We start from the raw sequence: 23,576 nt of genomic DNA on the forward strand, positions 1-23,576 counted from the left end.
ATACGATTATTATCAATGAGCCTGGCAAATTTGTCTATTTGGGCCCCCGCCCCCCTAGTTTGGGCCCCGCCCCAAACAGGCTTGCCCCCCCCCCCCTGAAAAAAATCCCAGCTACGCCGCTGGATGATTACTAACTAATACGACAACCTATATTATTTACAATATTATGAATACTACTGCGATACTCAAGTTGTAAAATATATACCGCTTTATTAGTTCAACTTGAGCTCTTATGTTTTCTTTGTAAATAATTACACCATACATATCTACTTCAGCCATTTTTACACGTCGGCCTTAAGTAGCTGGTAGATATTTTTTTATAATATAATCTATAGGACTATATATAATATCTAAATAAGTGGTTGTTATTCAAGGGGGGGGGGACTCAACACAAATGACCCGGAAATTACCATAACGGTATGCTTCCTCGGAGAAACCCCTGTTTTTTGGACCGCGCAGCAGTGGCGTGCGCAAGGGGGGGCGGCAGGGGGGCACATGACCCCCCCACTTTTGTTGGTCATTCGGGGAAATCAGTCATTCCGCTCGTTTGTACTCCTAATCAGACTCCATTCGGGGAATTGAACAACCTGCCCCCCACACTTTCAATGTGCTGCGCACGCCACTGCCGCGCAGCTCCGAACAAAAGACCCCTGAATTTTACCAAAACCATGAAAACAGAGCATTGACAAACCTTGATTTTGATAATTTCAGCTCTAAAAGACCTTTAAATTCATTCCTCACATTTTGCGTTTTTTGTCAGGTGATTTCAAACCAGAAAGCCAAGAAAGACCTTTAATTTTGACACCAAAAGAACCCCTTTTATTTGTTTCCATCTCCAAAATACCGGTACGCCGTCAGCTCCCAAAGACCCACCACCTCAAAATTCCGGGGAGCATACGGGTCATTATTCGGTAAGGTGCTTATTTGAAAGTTTGGAAAATAGACATTTCAAAATGATTTTTCTATTATTTTTTTACAGTATATACGAAAGATATAGGTCTCCAGTGTAGTAAAAGTGTTTGGCTCAATCTTTATTGCCAACTTGATGTATTTTTTTTTTGGCTTTTTTTGTAGCGAATGTCATCTCCGTCACCGTCGTCATCTCCGTCACAATTGCACCTAAGTTCAACTGATACCAAAAATGTGTCGCACATTGAACATTTGTTTTTACCTACAGAGCTGAGGAAAGGAAAGGAGTATAACCAAGATTATGCAACATATCATTACATTTTACCAGTTTTAAGGTCAAAGCAGGGCATTATCTGTAGAGTGACGGAGATGATGTCAAAAGAAGTTATGTTCACCCCTGTATATCAGATATATATACCATAATTGTAACCAGCAGCTGCATCTTTTAGCTCGGATTTAAGACTCACTCGTTGAAATCGATCGAATGGTGTTCGTCGCATTCCTATATATATAGCGGAAGACATCAAAACTGTATATTTTTAAGAATTACTAGTATACAATGTCACCATGGTCACATAGGATGAAAATGTTATCCTTAGTTCTCAAGGTTGATAGGATGAACTAATTTTAATCGTTACCTGAGCAGCCAGCGCACATAAACGTTGAAAAAAACCAAGTGCATCTGGCCGGATTCGAACCGGCAACCTTCGTATTACTAGCACGACGCTCTAGCCAATTGAGCCACAGAGACACACTGGAGAAGAGCGGAAAAATTAGGTATTAGGTTCGATTGGCTAGAACGTCGTGCTAGTAATACTGATAACCGCAAACCCATGACTATTATAATATCTCTCGGGCTATACATATACCTTTGCAGCTCTTTGCATTGTCTGAAGAAGTCACCATAACCTGGTTATTCACATATTGGTTATGGGCATCTAGCCTCCACATCCGCCACAACCCCCACACCCTCCACAACTACCACACCCACCACACCCTCCACATCCACCACACCCACCACAACCTCCACATCCACCGCACCCACTTCCATCACCCGCACCATCTCCCCCGGCAGCTCCCGCACTCCCAATACCCATGTAACTATTACACGGCGTATCGTACATGTAACCCACGGCAACCACCATGGGCAGGCTATCCGATTCGATGGCGTTGATGGGCCGTTTGCCACTGGGCTTCTTCACGACCTTGCCCTTGTCGAGCAGGTTGCGCGGCTGACAGAGCACGTGCAGCACGGCGATGCTGAAGCCGAGACAGATGTTCTGCGACACCTCGTACGTGTTGGCCTGGATAGTCATGTTTCCAGTCTTCAGGCTAAAGTGGATGCCCTCGATGGTCAACGAGAAATTGCGCTCCTTGGACTTGCGCGTCTGGTTTGAGATCTGTGCACGGTGCCATGTCTGCGTCCTCAGGTTGTAGAAACGGATAGATAGGTGACCAGGGCTGCCTGGGACCCCCGGGGTGCCCTTCACAGCTTTGCTTGATTTTGATCCTGATATACCTGAAAATAATAATATGTGTTGTGATCAACAGGAGGGTGACAGTTCAGGAGGGTGAGAGTTCTTAAGAGCAATGTCGAGTCGAATGGTTAACACAATGCTGGACTTTAATATAGCTAATAGTCTCCTCCACCTTCACAGCACGCTATAGTTTGATTTCACCACTGTGTGGAGTGACTGGAATCACATTGACAGTGCGAAGGCCTTAATCCCTTGTTGTTAAACACATTTTAATTGGATTGCGTATATAAATAATTTGCTCTGGTGACTGTACTGCACGCTGAGCAGTGCAGTAAACAGCACATGTTGGGGGACTAAATTAAGATTAAAAGCAATCAAATTATGATAAAAAAATCCTTGATAATTTGATTATCAACACCGTAAACTTGAACCCCGACTTGAAATCATCGCAATCGGTCTCAAAACGGCAGAGATGCATGCGAATACTTCATCTTGAAAAGTGCCCCTCCAGATTTCAGATTTAGGTTAAGATATGTTTTCTAGAAATTCGCAGAAAATCGTATGACGAGGCGATATTGCGCACAAAACAGAAGCACGTTTTTCTATCACTATGGAAAATCTCAGCCCAGTAAAAATCATCGATCTCAGTGGGCCACACAACGAACGACATACATGCTAATACGTTCTGTACACAAACCTGTTCAATTTGGGCAAAGGACCAGTAGTTAAAACAACGCTCAAAAGTCACTTTCTCTTTAATTATACTCCTCCAGATTTCAAATTTAGGTTGAAACATATGTTGTAGAAATTCACAGAAGACTGCCTGACGATCGGTATTACTGACCGAAAGAGAAGGCACTTTTCCCTAATTACACTCCTCCGGATTTCAGATTTAGGTTGAGACATATATGGTAGAAATTCACAGAAAATTGCCTGACGATCGGTATTTTTGACCGAAAGAGAAGCACTTTTCAATAACGCTATGGATTATTTAGACCCTGTTCAATTCGGGTATAGAAACAGTGGTAAAAAAACAACGCTCAAAAGTCACTTTCTCATTAATTATACTCCTCCAGATTTAGGTACAATAGTGTGCAGGATTAGATGAAATTGTGATTATTTTTCCAAGTGTAAGGATACTGTTTTGGCGCAGTATATATAAATTGAGCATTTTCCTCTCATGTATATGCTAATGATCTACAATCATACATCATAAATCCTTTTCATATGAAATATTTTCTTAATTTTCATAACAGTAGTGTGATAATGACAAAAAGATTGGTGGTCTGATAATTATTATTCCTTTCCAGGATTTGCCTTATTTATTATATTGTGTAACAGACATACGAACCTGGCTTGAACCACTGATTCTGATGATTTACAATCCCGAGATTCTCCTATGGAACCCATCCAATGTACCCAGGAATATGGCCCAGTCCGTGATCTTAATTCTTACCTGGTGTTCCAGGGATTCCCTTGCGGAACCCCTCCCATCGACCTAGGCATATACCCCAGTCTCCTTGTGCATCTTTAATAATAAGTGCTCTCTCCCCCGCAATAATATCCATGGTGAGATAATTCTCGGCAGATACCTATGAAAATGAATGGATTTCGCGCAATTATAGTATTTATATCTTTTTTAAATATTTTATGATAAAATTTTGTAAAACAAAGTAACATCGTGTACGCAATTCAGCGTTGTGTCGTATGCAGGCGGTGATGGAAGCGATATCGCCAATTTTGAGGTCGCCATTGGATTAACACATAATCATGAAATCTTCATAAACAATTCTAAATTTGTTATGTAGTGTCTAAGCAAAATTATCTTACTCTAAAGCCGTCGGGGCACGACCGTGTACCACACTGCAAGTATGTTAATTTTCCATTTGTAATTGCTAACCGTGTATTTTGAATGGGGCTGTCAGCCCTGTATCTTCGCCAGCCTCGTACGTCACGTGTTGCGCTTCCTATGCCGCCTGGTCGTATGGCCTTAATGATTAGCGCCATCTAGAGTGTAATAAGGTCGTATCTAAAATGGCTGCCTCCATGACAGAACTTAGTTACGGTATGTTAGAACCTGATCAATACAACAACCAATGTAATAAGGTGAACTTTGTATCAAATTAGCTTTGCAACGCATGCACTTCAAAATAACGCTTAATCTGATAGTTGAACGCAAGAATGTTTTGAACTTTCGATGGGAGGGTTCATTTTCCGCGATTTTTGCACATAATATTTCGCGAAAATGCCGTGAGTTCGTTTCAGCCACTTGACACACTTTACAAAATCGCGGATGATATACTTATTACCAGAAAAGGTGGTACAATGGAGGCGGCCATTTTAGATATGACCTTATTACACTCTAGATGGCGCTAATCATTAAGGCCATACGACACAAGTGTAATGACAGTAGATGCGATGACTTACACTTAGGGGACACAAGAACTCTAGCGAAGCGTATGTACCAGCATACATGGCATAGGAGAGCTAGCACTGGTTGGCGAGACTCTGCTGTTTAGAGAGCATGCTTAAAGCCTTAATGTACGATTTCCGTCAAATTTAAATTTTGTTATTCTTTATTCAAAATGTAGAAATAATATCAGTAAAAATTATGATAATATGTCGAACTTTGCTCTGTTGACCTACAAAGAAAACAAATTTGGCCGATTCCATTTAGGTGCAAGTTGGGACATGTGTAAACATTACAAATATGCAAAAAAAAATCAGGTTTGAAAAAAAATTAACCAATTTCATATTATAAGATCGTACATTAAGGCTTTAATAGACAGCACTAATCATTCGTTTGACAACATGTCAAAATATTAGATCGCGAAAGCAGATGGTTTGAGAGAGGAGTCAAGCGATTTATGTCAAACGAGAGGAGCCTTCACTTAACAAGGGAGACGGGCTGCTACGTCACAACTTGGCAGGGGACTACCTGTTCAGCTCTCAAGAAGATCCCTCAGAGGTTAGGCTCATCTTCGACCTGTGACACAACATCGAAGTTCACATGTCAACGAATTTTTACCGCTTTAACGTCAGGGCCTGATGTCCAGTAGATCAGATTATAATCTCAAGTTCATAAAAAGTAGGTAATGGTGAATCCAACGGACGAGGACACAAAACACATCAAGGATCAATAAATGATACAAGAGGATACCTTGAATAAGAACAACAGGAAAGAAAAAAGCAAGGTACACCAACTTGATGTGGGGAAACAACAAAATGCAGACTAACTTGATGTGGGGAAACAAGGAACTGGTAAATTTTGGCTATCGAACTTTGCCTACTTCTTCTGCCTACATTTGCTGTTTGTATCCCCCTGCATACTGTCTAGTCTGCATTTTACTTGTTTCCCCACATCAAGTTGGTGTACCTTGCTTTTTTCTTTCCTCAAGTTCATAGTTATTTACCCTGGATGAATGATAATCTTCAGAATCGTATTGATACACTTCGTTTATTTCAAGTCTTTTACCTTTGGTTTACAAAGACATAACTATAGTTTGATCAGCTCGAAATCGGCGGGCCTCGTGACATAGTGGATTAATATCAATATATTTTATTTCAAGAACGGTCTTGTGACATCTCACAAGAAGCATCACAAAATATTAATTAAATTCCTATACACCTATCCGACTTCGCCATTACTGCGGTGTCCCCGATGTAAAACTGCGGTGTCCCGAGGTCGGGGGTTCCATCCATTATTTATTGTGTGCTATACAGAATTGTACTCGGGAATTGTACACAACAGTGATATTCAATACACGATCATGAGTATTGAATTACGAATTAAATCTCCCGCTCTGGTACATCTGTGTTGCCGTCAATAGAGGGCCAAATACAGTAAACGCTTCTCGGATTGGTGTATACGTTTGTCTACTTTCTTTAACATGCAAAAGGTAGACCAGACAGGTCAACTGCATCACTCTTAATGTGGGTCTACTTTTTGACGTAGTGGTAAAAGCCTAACAATTTCCCGCCAATTACGAGCTGATCAAAGTGTGTAGAGCATGCGACTGACCTGCTTAGGTGAGGGGAGCTGGTCTGCAGCAATCAGATGAGAAACGCACACCATTTTGTCTTTCAGGTAGATCTGAACCGCTGACATCATCAACGGGATGGAATGAATCACCCGACATGTAAACGTCAGCTGCCGAGCGTGGTTGAATAATCTACAGAAGGAAAAAAGTAAACATTTAATGGGTGAACACTTTTACTCTAATCTATGAGTGATTGTACAATTGATATATAAAATAAGTAAGATAAGCAACATTTCTCTATTATCAATCATATAAATGAATTTGTGCATGAAAATAAAAGTATTTATAATATTATACGTTCCAACTATGGCGACACCTCGTAAGTCACGCTGGACAAATTCCATTCACTAGAAGAGGTTCGTTTGTGTGTGTCTATGCTATGGAGTCGGGAATGGAGCAAATACATTTTCAAGCAATATAGCCTCGGTTTGCTCTGAATTGAACAGGGCACGTGTGTCATCAAATCATTCCAATACATGGTAAACAAATGTTCTTAAAACAGATCCAAAATAAGTAAATTTGTAATCACTAGAAATATTTCGATTCCTATCATATCAGAAATCTTGTTCACTCTGATTTTGGTGAGTAGTAGTGTTTCTAGATCTTATCGGCAAACTTTGTGACCGGTCTTGATGACGTCAATGGGTTGCTTGCCGATTAATGATCTGAGCGTAGATCCGATCAAGTCTCGTTACGCCCCCTTGTCCTTGTTCATGGTGGTGTTGCCTCTGCTTGTATCCATATGGCCTCTTGGTCGATGACTTTGGCCTCCTACCACCCAATTACGTGATTGTTTGTTGCTGTATGTTCTACTATAGCTGAGGAAAAGATCTCCCTAAGCAAAAGAAAAGCAAAGCTAGCGACAGTCAAGACAAAACCAAAGACCTTGTAGTTCTTTCGTATGTGGAAGGCTTATCTGAGCGAGTGTCTAGAATTTTAAAAAAAGCATAGTTTTTCAACATCCCTGAAACCACATGCCACCATCCGCAAAGCACTTGTGCACTCCAAAGATAAACGAGACCCCCTCCAGAGAGCCGAAGCAGTCTAAGAAATTCCATGCAAGAGCTGCCCAAAAACTTATATAGGGAAACAGGCCCACTACTTGTTAACCAGGGTAAAAGAAGACAAGACTAAATCTGAAAAGGCCGGTGAGAAAATGTTTACCAGAGCACAGAGAAAAGCATCCGCCAAAGAAACATACAAATCAGCTATAGCAGAACATACAGAAACAATCACGTAATTGGGTGGGAGGAGGCCATAGCCATCGACCAAGAGACCAACAAAACAACTCGCTGGCTCAAAGAAGCCATATGGATACGAAGCAGAGGCAACATCGCCATGAACAAGGACGAGGGGCGTACAGACGTGATCGGATCTACGATCAGATCATCATTCGGCAAGCAACCCATGTGACGTCATCAAGACCAGTCACAAAGTTTGCCGATAACATCTAGAAACACTACTTCTCACCAAAACCAGAGTGAAAAAGATTCCTGATAGGAATCGAAATATTTCTAGTGAGTACCAAATTGTTTTATTTTGGATCTGTTTTGAGAACATTTGTTTACCAGTGACTTTTATGAACGATCCTGATGAATCTGTTCAGGGATCCTGATGAATCTGTTCAGGGCATCCTAATACCGCTTCAAAAGTGACAGAGCGTGTCCAGATTATCATTTGTATAAAGATCTTTATATGTATAAAAATCTTTAAATGAACAACATATGTTTTGAAGGGAATAAATCATAATCGATATTCTAATTTAATGATGTAATTAATAAATAAACAAAGGAAACCATTTAGACATGTTAGCAGTGTTCGGTTTTTGCCGGCAAAAACCTGTTTTTGCCAGAAAAGTGGCAACAACTGGCATAAACCTGTTTTTGCCTGGTTTTACACCCGCAAAAATTGTACAAACTGACAAAAACTCATATCAGCCAAATATTATAAAGGTACACAGAAAGCTCATAAACAGTAACACACAACTTTTTATGACTCATTCAACATGGTTTTTTTTTCTCATCCAGTCCTTTATAATTAACATCAAAAAGTTTTGAATTTCATACGCCACATTTCAGTTAAATGCACTAGAGAGCAATGAAACCCCATGCCTTTAATTTCTTAATATGTTAATTATAATTACAAAATCTGGGCTAGTTACACTCAGGAAATTATTTTTGTAACGTAATAACTTGTTTTGAGATGAAAAAGTGAACTAATCAATTTTTTAGTTTTTGCCATTTTTGCCGGCAAAAAATGTTTTTGCCAAGCGGTAAAAACCGCGGTTAAAACCGTGGGTTTTTTTTCATTTTCACCTGCGGCAAAAACCTGCAAACCCTGCATGTTAGATGCTATTCTATTCAATTCAATAATAGCATAAAATCAATTAATTGTCAATTAATTGTCCAAATACCGTAAAACCTCGTCTACAAGCATAATGTTTTGATGAAATCTTAATTAATACGAAACTGCCGTAAATATGCCAATACAACAGATTTGTCTTACTATAGTACTTGTTTGTATATGCTTGTATCAGTAATTTAATTGCTCAAACTCAATAATGTTATGCATTCGTCGATGGATTGCGCCTGGATTAATTTAGCTTTCAATAAAAGCATCATATATGCTTGTAGATGAGGTTTTACGGTATAACACTTACTTGTTTGATGCTACAATACAAGTATTTGGTACGCCGTCGGGTAGCCGGGCAAGTGGTATTGGACCCCAGAGCTGTTCGATATTTTCAGGCATAGTATACGTCTGAAATGGCTCGGCTTCTAGGCTGAACTTGCAAGGTCCCTTTACTGGTGGTCGCACAAACGCAGAAAATGACAAGTTTAGGTTCTGCTGACTGCCCGCTTCACCCGTGAGTGGTAATGTCTGTTCAATCCTCTTGCCGTTAGATGGGGTCGTGTCTACGACTGGCAGGAAAGGAAACGTATGACTTCCAAAAGATTGTTTACTTGTGAAGCAAAGGAATCCCTTTTTGTCCACCAGTTGAAACTGCAGTGCAGTATACTGACCAGTGTCGAACGTGAAACGAACAACTCCATCCCTGTTGTCTTCCCAAGACCTCTGTGGACCTTTTAATTTCAGTATGGTCGGACCGAGTCTTTTCCCAGATAGAGCAAGTCGTAGGGAAAATTTCTCTTCATTCTGATCCAGATTCTGTAAGCTCAGCTTATTTATATCCACTGCCGCCATTTTACTTGAAATGGAATATATCTGTTCTGTGGAAACTGTGTCTAGTTTTCCGACTGGGGGTTCTCCGCGAAACATACATCCATTCAGAGCGAATTCCTCGCCAAATGTTTCTTTCCACAGTTCCCGTGTTTGCTTATCTGACCGTACAAGTTTCGAATCGGGTTCGCGATCGTTAACTGAATCGTCATGATTGAACATTCGTCCTAAAATGACAGTTGTGTCCTGCTTATAAAGTGATGGGTGAAGCTGGTGAGAATGCCAAATTAGGTCAAAGTCGTAGCAAGGCACTAAGAACGTGTCTGCATTTAACCTCTTCAGCAACAGATACTTCTTGTAGCGTGAGACACCGTTTTTCAGAAACTTGATATCGCTATAATGTGGCAATGATACCTGATAGAAGAAAAGCCTCTGTCTGCTGACTGCCGCTTCCAAATTGTACGAACATCTAGACTTGTACGACTCATTGTATGCCACTGGCTCCGCATCGACGTTAACCTCGAATGGTTCCAGCATATACTTCTCTTCCCATAATACCCTAGCTCGTTCGAGAGCAGCACGTCTGACTCGCCCAGACATCAATTTATGATCCACAACAACACCTGACAGAAGCGTCATACAATCCTTCTCATAGAAGTATGGAGCGAGCATGTGACAATGCCATACCCAATGGATGTCAAGAGGAGCTGCAAGGTCTTTATCCTTATTGGCTGCTGCTAACGGTAACCAGAACTTCTCATAACGATATATTGCATTTTTGGTGAGTGTTTTTGAATATAGCTTTGGATGTTCATCGACTGTGGTAAGAAAATCCAACTGATTGCGTGCGGCATCGACCAGGTCGATACTAATCTTGATGTGACTTTCTTTAGTTGGTACTTTATGTTTATTAAATAGATGCTTTGCCATGGTCACGGATCTGAAAATGTCAAACGAAAGAATGATTAAATAACTTCTATCTATTTTGTTTGTTTCATTAAGGATCGCTAATTTTCAGCCTATGTTATAAGCTAACCTCAAATGACAAGCGACAGCGTCAGCTCTGCTTAATTATGGGGTATTTATCTCAAGACTCATGACATTTGAACTCTGTATGTGATATTAAACACCACATTTGCTGCAATTATATTTGAATTGTTTGTAAAATAGTATTTTTGAACTCTGAGAAATCGACGTATTTGAAAGAAAAAAAAACCTGTCATAACTATGCACAAAACGTATTTTTAAAACGGTGAGACTTCAACGCGTGCGAAAACTCTGGTGCATGGTCTTAATAATATGCATCTTTTTGTGCCAATGAATCCAAAATGTCTGCTGTGCTTTTAGTGCGCCAAAAATTCAAAAGAATAAAAAAATCTTTGTTGTTTACACACGTTTACTACATATCGAATGCAACAAGACTGCGTTGGACATACATGCATACAAATATGAAAGGAAATGACTATTTCAACCTAACTAACAAGTAAAAAGTCAGTAGCTCTTGGAATAATTTTACGAGAGCGATCATGGATTTTACTGTATAAAGCAATCCTCACCAACCCCTTGGTCATGGTCATCATTATTTTGATGTCTTCAGTTTGTATGCTTTACTGTGGTTATTGTGTTTGTAAGAGGCGTACCATAGCGTGTAATTTTACCATCTGCCATTGAACTTTGGTTCAGTTTATCTATTATTTGATAAAGGTGGTGTATGCGTGTTCTATGTCTAAAGAACCATGACATATCAACTATGATAACCCAACAAACACAAAACGTTTGACAGAAAACGTGTTAAAGCAATAATGTGTGATTTGCATAAAGAATAGATTCCTATTTAAATGTTTGTTTTCACTGATCACATTATCCCCTTTTAATTTCGAGCCAAACAAATGAGGTATAACGAAGAAAATTGCGATTTCATTCCAGCACCTACAATGCGTGTACGCTCGCCGATCGTAGCATGTAATACTACACTGAGCATCGCGTTCGACGTGTGTGTACACATAAGCTGACATCCACGGGAGATGTTAGCAAGCAGTCGACCGATGAACTCTGAATAAAACCGGGTCGACCCGGTTTTAATATAAAAGTTAAATTTTACTGTTTTTAAAGCACTTCAGGCTTAGTCTTTTATGTGGTATTTTAGTACATCACTGGGCATTATAATTATGCAAAAAGTAGAAATCCGAGTAAAATTGAGGGCGTCGCTGTGACGCAAATCACACATTATGGCTTTAAGGTGGTAATACACCCCCTGATAAATATTGTGACCAATTTTGTGACCAATTTTGCATTTTTCTCAAAAAATAACTACGCACTGGTAACAAAGGTTATGTATATTTTTAAGAAACTATTTTATTGGAAAACTTTTCGGAGAGTATCACCTTAACTTTCATTATCCTTAAATTTCTTACACATGGATAAGCAATAATTGACCGATTGCAGATTGTGCGAGAATAACGTGCACAATCCAGGCGGTGATGGAAGCGATATCGCCAATTTTGAGGTCGCCATTGGATTCACACATAATCATGAAATCTTCACAAACAATTCTAAATTTGTTATGTGGTGTCAAAGCAAAATCATCTTACTCTAAAACCGTCGGGGTTCTACAAAGTACCCCACTGCAAGTATGTTAATTTTCCATTTGTAATTGCTAACCGTGTATTTGGAATGGGGCTGTCAACCCTGTATCTTCGCCAGCCTCGTACGTCACGTGTTGCGCTTCCTATGCCGCCTGCACAATCAGCCCATGCAAGACAAATTACTGCAAATTCTATTCATTCTATTATTAAAATATTTGATTTTAAATAAAACTGAAACTGAAATGGAGAATTTGCGCTTGGTAATTTTTTTTTTTTTTTTTTTCCATTTTATTCACCTGTACTTGGGCCTGGTGGAAGGGAAAAAAGAACATACAGACATGGTCCACCAGACCCCATCTTAATTACGGTAACCAAGATATATGCAAAGAAACAATCAGATTATGACAATGAGATTTAAATACTACTGCCCCACCACGACAACAGGACCCAACCAATACCTCTGTTAAAAAAATAATAAAAAAGAGCAAATGCTACGCTACCAAGAATGATGGAAAAGGCAAGCAGAAAAAGAAGTGGTAGCCCAGCAAAAAGCATGAAAACACAAAGGCAACTGTTGGGTCCCCCTGCCATGGGTGGGCAGAATCAGCACCATACAACATGCATAATAAGATCAAACAAATAATGTTGGTTACGAGTGCATTAATAAACTAGACCAGGGATTTTCTAGACAAAAACACAAATCCCACCCAAACACCCCCTCAACAATCAACGCACCCACCCATCCCCCAAACACACAAACATGCAGGACAAGTGACAAAACAAAACACTGAAAACTTTCCCATCTCACAGTGCAAATAACATGGTCCACCATGGCAAGAAAAAAAAGAAAAGAAAAAAGGGGTAAAAATATATATAAACACACCACGATAAAAGAAAATTGCAACCCATTAAAAACCAAGATCAAAGGAAAATTTCTTTAAATGGTTACCCAGTTTTCCCTTGCTTTCTGCAATTTTATATTCTGTGCCAAATTTAACTTTCACCATGTTCTTGTAAGCTTGAAAACTAGGTTTGACATCTTGAAATTTGCATCTATGAATATAATATTTCAAACATAAAACAAGAAAGTTGATGGCATTTTGTGCTCAGATTCTTCAACATCCAAACCAAACATTTTCTGAAAATTTGAGAATCCAAAACACTCACCGGTTTTACTTTCAATCAAGGCACTCAAGCTATCCCACAAACAAGTAATTTTTTCACATTCACAAAACAAAAGTACCAGGGTCTCATCATTTTTTTTACAAAAACAACAAAATGGAGAATCAGTTCTACCAATCTTATGAAGAAATTTATTGGTACAAACAGCTCTATGAAAAACTTTAAAGTAAAATGCTCTCATCTGAATTTCAATACTGCAAGTAAAGTTGTTATCATGAATTTTATTCCATTCAATATCGTCTTCAAGATTCAAGGCATCAATCCAAAATAGTTCGGTGTTTACAGGACTGTACTTTGCTTTCAAAATATTGTAAGAATACTTGGTAATTTTGCCATTTTCAAACAAAGTAGCATGCAACTATGTTATCAAAAATATTCACCTGAACCGTTTTGGGACTGTAGAACCAATCAATTAAAATACCATTCATAAGAGAGTTGTATTTCCTTCTGTCCTTAATAGAGATATCAAATTCCATAACAAGATCTTCAAATGTTTTCACTAAGTTATGACCTCTATTAAGGTCATCCAGAGTGCAAATACCATGTTCAAACCAATCCTGATAAAAAAGAACTTCTTAGTTTTAAGACGCACCTTTCGGTTCCACCAAATGGAATCCTGAAGATGATAGTCACTGTACCCAAGGTTCTCTTTCACCTTATCTCTGAACAAATACCAAACCCTGAGGGATTCAGCTAACTGTGAATTTTTCAGCAAAGCAAGAACACAATTTGGTGCATCAGCTTTCCATAAAACTGTAGTATCATTATGAAATACCTTAAGAACCTGTGTCTCTAAAAATTTCCAAAAGCTATCATAATTGGGGTCTAATAAATGTTTTGACCAGACTAATTTCTGAGCTTGTGAAAAAGCCTCAACGTCAATCATACGCAACCCTCCATCACTGTAGTCATTGAATAAATAATTTCTTTTAACCCTGTCATTCCCACCATTCCAAATAAATTTAAAAAACAAAGTGTTCAATCTCTTAAAAAATGTCTTAGGAATTGTAATACACAAAACCGAAAATAAGTATAAAAGCTGTGGCAGCAAAAGGCTCTTTATCACAGTAATTTTACCAATTAAAGACAAACTTCTTGAACGCCAACAATTCAAAATTTGCTGAATTTGAGTCAATTTAGGAATAAAATTTAACTCATACAAAGCATTCACATGTAATGAAAAATTAACACCAAGTGTTTTAAAGGTATTCTCTTTCCATACAAGACCCTCATTGCTGAGGGGCTTAAATTCACTACCCTTCAACCTACCAATATGAATAGCCTCAGATTTAGACATATTTATCTTGCATCCAGATAACCCAGCAAAAGTCCTAAGAGAATCAAACAAATTTCTAAATGACTCAAAATCCCCATGCAAAAAACAAGTTGTGTCATCAGCCAAAAGACTCAATTTTTTTCAACATCACCAATCTTAATGCCATTGATATTCTCATTGTTCCTGATTGAAATTGCCAGCACTTCGATAGCGCAAAGAAACAACAGAGGCGAAATCGGACAGCCTTGAAAAATGCCACGTTCCATAGAAATACCTTCGGAGAGAAACCCATTATTACTGACATAACTTCTCCTATTACAATAAAATGTTTTTACCCACTGAATGAAATCTGAGCCAGAATTAAAGGCCTCCAAGACCTGAAACAAATAATCATGCTCAACAGAGTCGAATGCTTTTTCAATATCTAGCAACACTATAGAGCCAGGAATGTCATTTGAGTCACAATAATCAATCAAATCAATAATAGTTCTAACATTATTGCCTATATTCCTCCCTTTCATAAAACCAGTTTGATCATCATGGATAATTTCATGCAAAAAAAGCTTAAGACGGTTAGCCATAAGTTTAGCAATGATTTTATAATCTGTATTAAGAAGCGAAATAGGGCGATGATTTTTCACAAAGAGAGGATCCTTATCTTTTTTTGGAAGTAAGGTAATCACACCATTGCGTTGTGAACTAGACATGAAACCTTGCTCAAAAGAGTAGTGATAACAATTTAAAAGCATGTCGCAAATGTCATTGAAAAAAACAATGTAAAACTCAGCTGGCAGACCATCATAGCCTGGGCTACGATTCATATTCAACGCCTTTAAAGAAGTTAAAATTTCAGCTTTGGAAATAGGCCTATTCAGCTTATTTTTACTTTCATCCATAAATTGGGGAATATCAAGTTTATCTAAATATGAAATTATATTATCCTTATTGCTAGGAGAAGATTTGGAAGTGTACAAGGTTTCATAAAAGAGTGTAATTCATTGAGAATATCTTTCTGATCTGAAATGATGGAGCCGGTATCCTTTTTCAAAATATTAATATTTTTCTTGTCGCTAGAACGTTTCTCAAGATTACAAAAATATCTGGAACTTTTTTCACCATGCTCTGCCCACTTAATCCTTGATCTAATTATCAAACCAGCCGTTTCCTGATCCACAATTTTGTTTAAATCCACTTTCAATGAATCCAATTGTTCAAGTAAATCAGAAAGCTGCTGTGGAGCATCAGGACCAACATTAGAGATTTCATTATTAATTTGGTCAATTTTAGTTTGAATCTCCTGTTTGTTTTTGATTTTTTCTCTCTTCTTTCTGCTACAATACTGAATGCAATGGCCAGTAACAGTACACTTAAAAGCATCCCACACGATATGGGGGTTACAAGAAGTATCCCTATGGATATCCTTGAATTCAGTAATTTTGTTTTTAATAAAAGACACAAAATCTGCATCATGCCTGAGATAATGACAATTCAATTTCCAATAGCTTTTGCCTCTCGGGGGAACATTAATAGAAATTTTACATTTCACAATTGAGTGATCAGATTTAATCCCACAGACAATTTCAGAGTGTTTCACATTATCAGCTAAATTAGAGGAAACTAAAATGTAATCTAGCCTAGAAAGAACAGGAGGATTTTTTTGATGCCTTGTAAAACCACGCAATGTTGAATGCTCATTCCGCCAAACATCAATCAAATTGAATTCATCCATAAGGGCACTCAATGCTTTGGAAGCATTTTTATTACTGAGTTGGGCATGAGCCACGGTAGTCAAGCGGGCCTAAAGCAACATTCAAATCACCAGCAATCACCAACCGAGACGAGTCAAGATTGTCTAGTTTAGAAAAAACCTCAAAATAAAACTCGGGATCATCATTATTAGGCCCATAAATGTTCACTAAAATCATATTAAAACCATCAATTATAATATCAAGAATAAGAAATCTACCTCCAGGGTCCCTCTCAATAGTATTGACAGAAATTTTGTGATTAGACTTGATCAAAATTCCAACCCCTCTGCTACTGGAAGCAAAATTTGAAAACCAACAATGACTGCCCCATTGTGAACTCCAGAATTTTTCATTAGAATCAGACGAGTGCGTTTCCTGAAGAAAAATAATATCATCACCTTTTTTATGAAAATAACTAAAAACAGCTTTACGCTTAAACCCATCCTGTAACCCTCTGCAATTAAAAGTGGAAAATTTAAGAGCCATTAATCACAATTTTACACAAATCTGAATTGCAAAAACATTCAAGCATATTTTCATTATAAACAGGGACCTGAATCATTAAATGGAAATTAAGAAGCTTATTATTCCACACCAGCACTAAGATAGACTCTTTAAGACAAATAAAAGAATTATTACATAGCTCCCAAAAATTACAATTATATTGCCATAGTCTACATGACTCACATTCACATTTGTAGAGATGGGAAAGAACAGTATAGACGGACACCACACACACAGAAGATGGACAACACATACACAACACAAACACAAAAAAAAAACAACTAACACCCATCCGTGAAATACCAAAAAAAAAATGGTAAGAACTTCAAGATGAATACAGTTCTAACCAGTCGGTATGCCCAAGGATAAAGCCTAACAGGAGCCCCCAAAATTTGAGAAAAATTTTTTAATTAAAAATGAAACAAAATTAAATATAACCTTTTTTTTTTTAAATTTAAAAAAAGCAAAACGCGGAAGGTCATGCGCTCTCTTAAATGGCTTTTAAAGATTGGGGTGACGGAAAAGTCCAAATCAAGATTGAGGAACCAGACGTAAAAATTAAATAAACACAAAATTCCAGAGCAAATTCAATCCAACCTTAGACCCCTCCCTCAGCACAATCCTTAAGATTGAAATATCAAGAGAGCACACTGAACACAATTAAACATGCCAAAAAATAAATAAATAGATCAATAAATTATACCAAAAATATTATTTGGTAGGCACAAAAATAGTTTTAAAAAAAAATATTTAGAGTAACCCCCCCAAAAAAATACCACTCACACAAACGGGAACAAACCAAAAGATCGACGGAGAGCTTCAAACGTAATTAGCTTCACAATTGGTGCAAGGGGCCACCAGCAAAAATAAGGCACCAAAACACAAACACCCACCAAAGCCCCTGACACACGAAACAGCCAAGCAAGAAATGAAGCCAATCACATCCCCAAAGCCCCGTCGATCTCTCCGCCCATTCCAAACATTTGTAAACAAGGATAAATCAGTGACTAAAAAAGAGATACATTTATATGAAGCAAATATCAGTGTCCATAATTAAACAAAGAACTGTACAAGTTTTTTTTGTACAAGCAGATAAAACATTGGAATACAGTTTTGTGTTCAAATCAGTTCAATAATGTGCACACAGCCTGAAATATTTGATCACAGGCAAAAAAGTCATACAGGAGTAACAGTCAATTTTCACAGCCATGTTGTTTTCCTTCTCCAATAAAGTGCACAAAAAAGATGTTCAGAACAACTCCCGGAGTGTGAAAACTGAGCCTAAAAACCAAAATGTGACTAGTTTCACCTCACCGGCTCAGCAAAAAATCATGTCAAAGCATTCACATGTATTATTTTTAATGAAACATTTGCAAAAGCATTAGAGTCAAATTTATACATGAATGTCCAATGAAAGTTAGCAATAAAGTGCACAAAATGCAGTTATACACCAGTCGTGCCAGTCCACACAAGATGAATCCGTTTATGGATCTCTGACAACGCCATTAGCTTCTCGAATCTTGATGGTAGCTGGGTATACAAGGAACGCGTTCTTCCCTTCATTTCTCAGGCGACGAAGTTCTTGAAGTTTGGCCCTACGGAGCTGTTGCACCTTCTGTGAGTAGTCATTGGCCACAAAAAGCTTAGCTTCAGATGGTCCAATAACTTTTGAAGAGATCTGCAAGGGCTTTACGACATTTTTCTTTTTCTTGGAAAAAGGTAAACCCAACATGGATGGGACGTGGCTTATTAGGTCTTGAACCTGGCTGTTTAAGCTTACCAGTGCAGTGAGCACGTTGGATACTGACCTGGTCAACAATGTTACAGTCCTTCAACATATTACCGATGAGGCTACAACAATCGGGACCTTGTTCTGTCCCTTCAGGCAGGTTAAAGATTACAATATTGTTTCGTCTGCTCCTATTTTCTAGGTCGTCCAATTTCACATCTGCGAGTTCAAGTTTTTGTTTCAACATTGTGATTTCATCTTGCATATTATCCATTTCTAACTTGAATCTCTCGAACACTTCTCTACACTCTTTCAAAACATTAGCGAATCTCACCTCCTGACGGGTTTCAAATTCTTGAAACCACTGTGGTGGACCTGCGGACATGGTAGAATCGTGTTGACGTTGCAGTGTTTCGTTGAGAGATGCATCGCCATGGGCGCCGCCATCTTGACTACGTGACCCGGAAGTATTCTGGCTCTGCATGTTAACTTCATCAGGAAAGCTTAAAGTTTTTGCTGCTTTAACGTGTCTAGCATTTCCCTGAGGCTTTGTTGGAGAGGCAGGTCTCTTATCTGTCTTCTTAGGAGGACTCATATTGGCAGAACAATCTTGAAAATTAGCTTAAAGCACCAAAATTATCCAAATTTCAGGAGCTCCCGCACAGCCGTGTCTCACACTTCGGCACTCATCACGTGACCCTCGCTTGGTAATTTTTGATAGCACGAACAAACTTGACCCAAAGGCTGACAGTAAAATAATAGTTCTATTGATTGTTGAGAGTGGCCTTCTTTTCCTTGTTCTTTGTCATCATATCTGTTTCTCATTTTTCTTTCCATATAAGCCAGCATGCTATAGGCTTTTTTGCCTGACTTAAGTATTTTGATTGAGCCTGGTCCCATCAGGACCCAAGTGTGTCTCCACACGGAGAGACGACAAACAAACAAACATTGTACTAGAGGGTCTTAGATTGTACTGAACATCATAATTATTCTGATGTGGGAGTAAGATAATATGTTTTCTTGGGTGCAATTAATGCCCGAAATTAATGGCATATTAAATATTTTTTGTTCTTTGCTCGGTTTTGTGATCTGCACAGTATGACCTTGAACTGTTGTTTTTTACCTTTGTTATTTTACCATTGTATATTTTGCTAATTAGTGTTATTTTTATCGTGTAGCTAAATAATTGATTGTAATTCCAATGTTGTATTTTGTTTATCTTGTAAAGTGCCCTGTGGTGGCGTGCAATATAAGCGCTTAATAAATTGCCTGTATAATAATAATAATTATTATTATTATTATAATTATTATTATTATTATTACTATTATTATTATTATTATTATTGTGCAATATAAGCGCTTAATAAATTGCCTGTAATTATTATTATTATTATTATTATTATTATTATTATTATTATTATTATTATTACTATTATTATTATTATCATCATCATCATCATCATTTTTCAAACGTAAAATTATAAAACAGAATGGGAATAAAAGTGTGTGTTTTATGTTACAATATGTATATTAACAATCCAATCTACACTTTTCTCCCTTGCATTAATTATGATATTGATACAGTAAAAATATTATAACCCTCAATATTCACATTCTTGAGTTATATTGTAAAGAGGGCTGAAACAACAATACTTTTGTGAAACGTAGGCCTACATAACTCATTAACAACAACAAATCAAGCAAGTTGTCAAAGTAGGCCCCTGTATGATTTGTAGAATGGACTTTTGCAAAACATGAAAGTGTAATTTTTCAATAATATATTGATTTAGATAATGAAAATCGATTTTTAATTTGCTTCGACCAATAATACCACGTCTACCCTTAAGTGTATTAAGTATCATCTATGATCGGATTATACGCGCGTGGTCAGAGCTGGCCACTCATACCGACTACATTTAAATATAACCACGGACATTTAAATATAACCACAGATATTGGAACACAATATTTCAATATCTGTGATATGCATTTATACATAATAACTCCGCCAACTGAATAATCAATCTTGTGCCAATACACGCCCGGCCCCATACACGCAAACACGTACTATTTTAATAGTATAGGTGGACTCGCTGCCATAATACGCCGTGCCTATTATATATGTACGAGGGTCATTCAAGAAGTTCTACCTCCGCTCTTGGTTCTGTAAATGGTAGCGTTTTAAAAACTCAGCAAGATTGTGCATTGGAATAGTATTTACAAATGAGGGCAAATGTATGTATGTATCCATCCTACGAGATTACCTCGATATGCAAGTGTTACGATAATGCTAACACATTGTAACAAAAACAATATCAAAATGTGTAACCAATTGTCAATATGACCAGTAATAAAAAAATTATACTATCATTTAATTTTTACTGTTATGTCTGGTGATCTTTCAGAACATAAGAATCTGCTTAGGAACCATATCTGTATGAAATGACTATTAAATTCTGTCTTTGAGCTGAAAGTTAAAAATATAGACATCTAGCCACTTTTTGTCGCTTGCTATTTTTAAATTAATTTTTCTTGGTGTTTAATTACTAAGTAACATTTCCATAGTAGGTTTAAAAATGCTTCAAATTTTGCTTTTAGCCCTTATCTAAATACACACAATTTTTGCACAAATGTCTTTTGGGCATTTGTAATAAAAACATAAAATTTGATTACAGTTCTTATCTGCTCTTGTCTTTTAATTTCCTTTGCTAAAAAGCAACGATATTTGTTAGAGTGGACCAGTTTTTTGGTAATTTTCAATTTTGTCTTTATGACAGCTTTCTTGTAAGCCAACTGAAGTAACAAGGTGCTCCAGAATGTTTTCGATATGGGGAGGCAATGGCGCCTGGCCCACGTTATTGGCCCACGTTACCCCTTGATGGTACTTTTGCGCCCCTGGTTCCGGAGCCCTGCTATACTTAGGGGTGGTGCAATAATTATGTGTACCCAGGGGGTGAATTCTCAAAATGGTCTGCCAAAATTGCTTGCCCCCCCCCCCCTATGACCGTGCCAAAAATCTTTGCCCCCCCCTTTCGACGTGCCAAAAACCTTTGCCCCCCTTTTGATGTGCCAAAAATCTTTGCCCCCCCCTTACGCATGCAAGATTTTGGGGAACCCGAATTTAAAACCTTAAATTGTCTTATCATATAGTGCGAGCGCAGGGAGCAGGAAATTTTGCATATTTGAATGTGTTCCTAATGTTTTCCTACGCCTTTTTAGGGCGTAATATAGAAACAGTGCCCAAAATATCTGTGCCAAAATTGCTTGCCCCCCCCTTTCGACCTGCCAAAATCGCTTGACCCCCCTTTTGACCTGCCAAAAATGCTTGCCCCCCTTTGGCCTGCCAAAAATCTTTGCCCCCCCTATAATTCACCCCGGGGGTACACATAATTATTGCACCACCCTTATGTCTTCTATGTACAGATTTTCTCCATTTCCACGACGCCGAATCTTGATTTCGTTTCTACTTTTTTTAACGTTTTTTTACATTTTTACGTCTACAGCAAATGGAAAATGATATTAAAGCCTTAATGTACGATCTTTTTTAATTTTTAGATTTTTCTTTTTTTCTTCCAAAATGATAATATGCAATCATTATGAAAGTTCCCAATACAATTGGACGCGAAAAACATTGGAAATTTGCAAAGAAACAACATCATAAACTTAACCTCTATCACTCGAAGTATCTCGCACTTTTTGGATTTAATAGGACGCCCAGTGCGGTCTCAGAGTTAGTAGTATTATGCTCCCTCCAGTATGGTTATGCTCCCTCCACATGTGTGGAGGGAGCGTAATCAAACTTGCTTCGTAGGATATTAAGATTTGCGATCGTTCCGACATTATTATCATAATCTGAAATATTATGATAATATGTCGGACCAACAAAAAATCATCCCGTTTTACTACAAATTGGGCGAATTGACAGTTTACTCATAGATGTAAGTTGGAACATGTGTAAGTATTGCAAATATGCCAAAAATCGGGTTTGAAAAAAATAAAGGTATATTCTGAAAAAGATCGTACATTAAGCCTTTAAAACAAAATTTGTCACAAGCTAGATAAGACCCTAGGTTACAATCATTAAAGGGACATTATTTACAGAAGCTGAGATATGAGGGTGGAGGTAGAACTTTTTAAATGACCCTCGTATATTACGGATTGGCATTATGCCATTTCGTATATGAAGGTTTTGCACACAATCAACAAATTTCTGCGAAATCGGTCAATGTATATAAAATTGGTACTCGTATAGATCACCAGATCATGATTTATCTTACCTGATTTATCAAATTAAGTGAAACGTGGAATTTCCAAGCCAGTGACACCTTTAATACGTTTGATACGCTATGATCACGGCTAAGCGCAGTAATACAGTATTTCACCTATGGATGATCACAGCTAAAACACAACAAATGATACTGCGCATGTGCATATACCAGTCATATCGTGATTTTGCATCTGGATTTTGCACAGAAGTGGTTTAGCGCCCTCAATTGTCATGTAAACTACATGTACACTAAGAATGCCAGTCAGACTCAGTCGATGGCTATTTGGAGGGGCGCAGAATAGATGCTGAATTGGTCCATTTGGCGCACCCCCAAGGGTGGCGCCCGAGGCACGTTGCCCCCCCCCCCAGGTACGCGCCACTGGTTGAGGACTACGCTACCAAGATTTTTTTAAGCGCCTTTACTCAGAACAGTTAACGTATTCGTCATCTTGCCGTGTTCGTAACGATGTGTATGCATATCATTACATGTCAAAATAAACACCATCACATGACATAATATTTCACTCGCAAATACACCCCACACCCAACACACCCCCTCACATGATTGAAGTGTGTGTTTATCAGCACATTATAATGATAGCATTATAATGAAAACCTGGGGAATAACTCAAGGGAAAGGCAGAGAGAGATATACCGGATTAGCGTCCTACAAAGGAG

At 38.0% G+C, this 23,576-nt stretch overlaps 1 protein-coding gene across 1 annotated transcript; it reads right to left on the bottom strand.

The window, feature by feature from the left end:
• Positions 1-1,847: 1,847 nt before the first annotated feature.
• LOC140154598 (uncharacterized) lies at positions 1,848-23,022 on the bottom strand. Its single transcript, XM_072177166.1, has 5 exons — positions 22,909-23,022; positions 9,087-10,547; positions 6,409-6,559; positions 3,844-3,979; positions 1,848-2,428 (listed from the first exon to the last, which is right to left on the bottom strand). Exons 2-5 carry the CDS (start codon positions 10,535-10,537, stop codon positions 1,848-1,850), a joined length of 2,319 nt encoding a protein of 772 aa, XP_072033267.1. The 5' UTR covers positions 10,538-10,547; positions 22,909-23,022.
• Positions 23,023-23,576: the final 554 nt, after the last annotated feature.

Source organism: Amphiura filiformis, chromosome 6, assembly GCF_039555335.1.
Source record: "Amphiura filiformis chromosome 6, Afil_fr2py, whole genome shotgun sequence".
Taxonomy (NCBI): Eukaryota; Metazoa; Echinodermata; class Ophiuroidea; order Amphilepidida; family Amphiuridae; genus Amphiura; species Amphiura filiformis.

Coding starts and splice junctions, on each gene's coding strand:
- LOC140154598 (XM_072177166.1), bottom strand. CDS start 10,537: ATGGCAAAGCATCTATTTAATAAACATAAAGTACCAACTAAAGAAAGT. Junction 6,560..9,086: donor TGTATTGTAGCATCAAACAA/GTAAGTGTTATA, acceptor TTCCTTCTGTAG/ATTATTCAACCACGCTCGGC. Junction 2,429..3,843: donor GGGAATCCCTGGAACACCAG/GTAAGAATTAAG, acceptor TATTATTTTCAG/GTATATCAGGATCAAAATCA.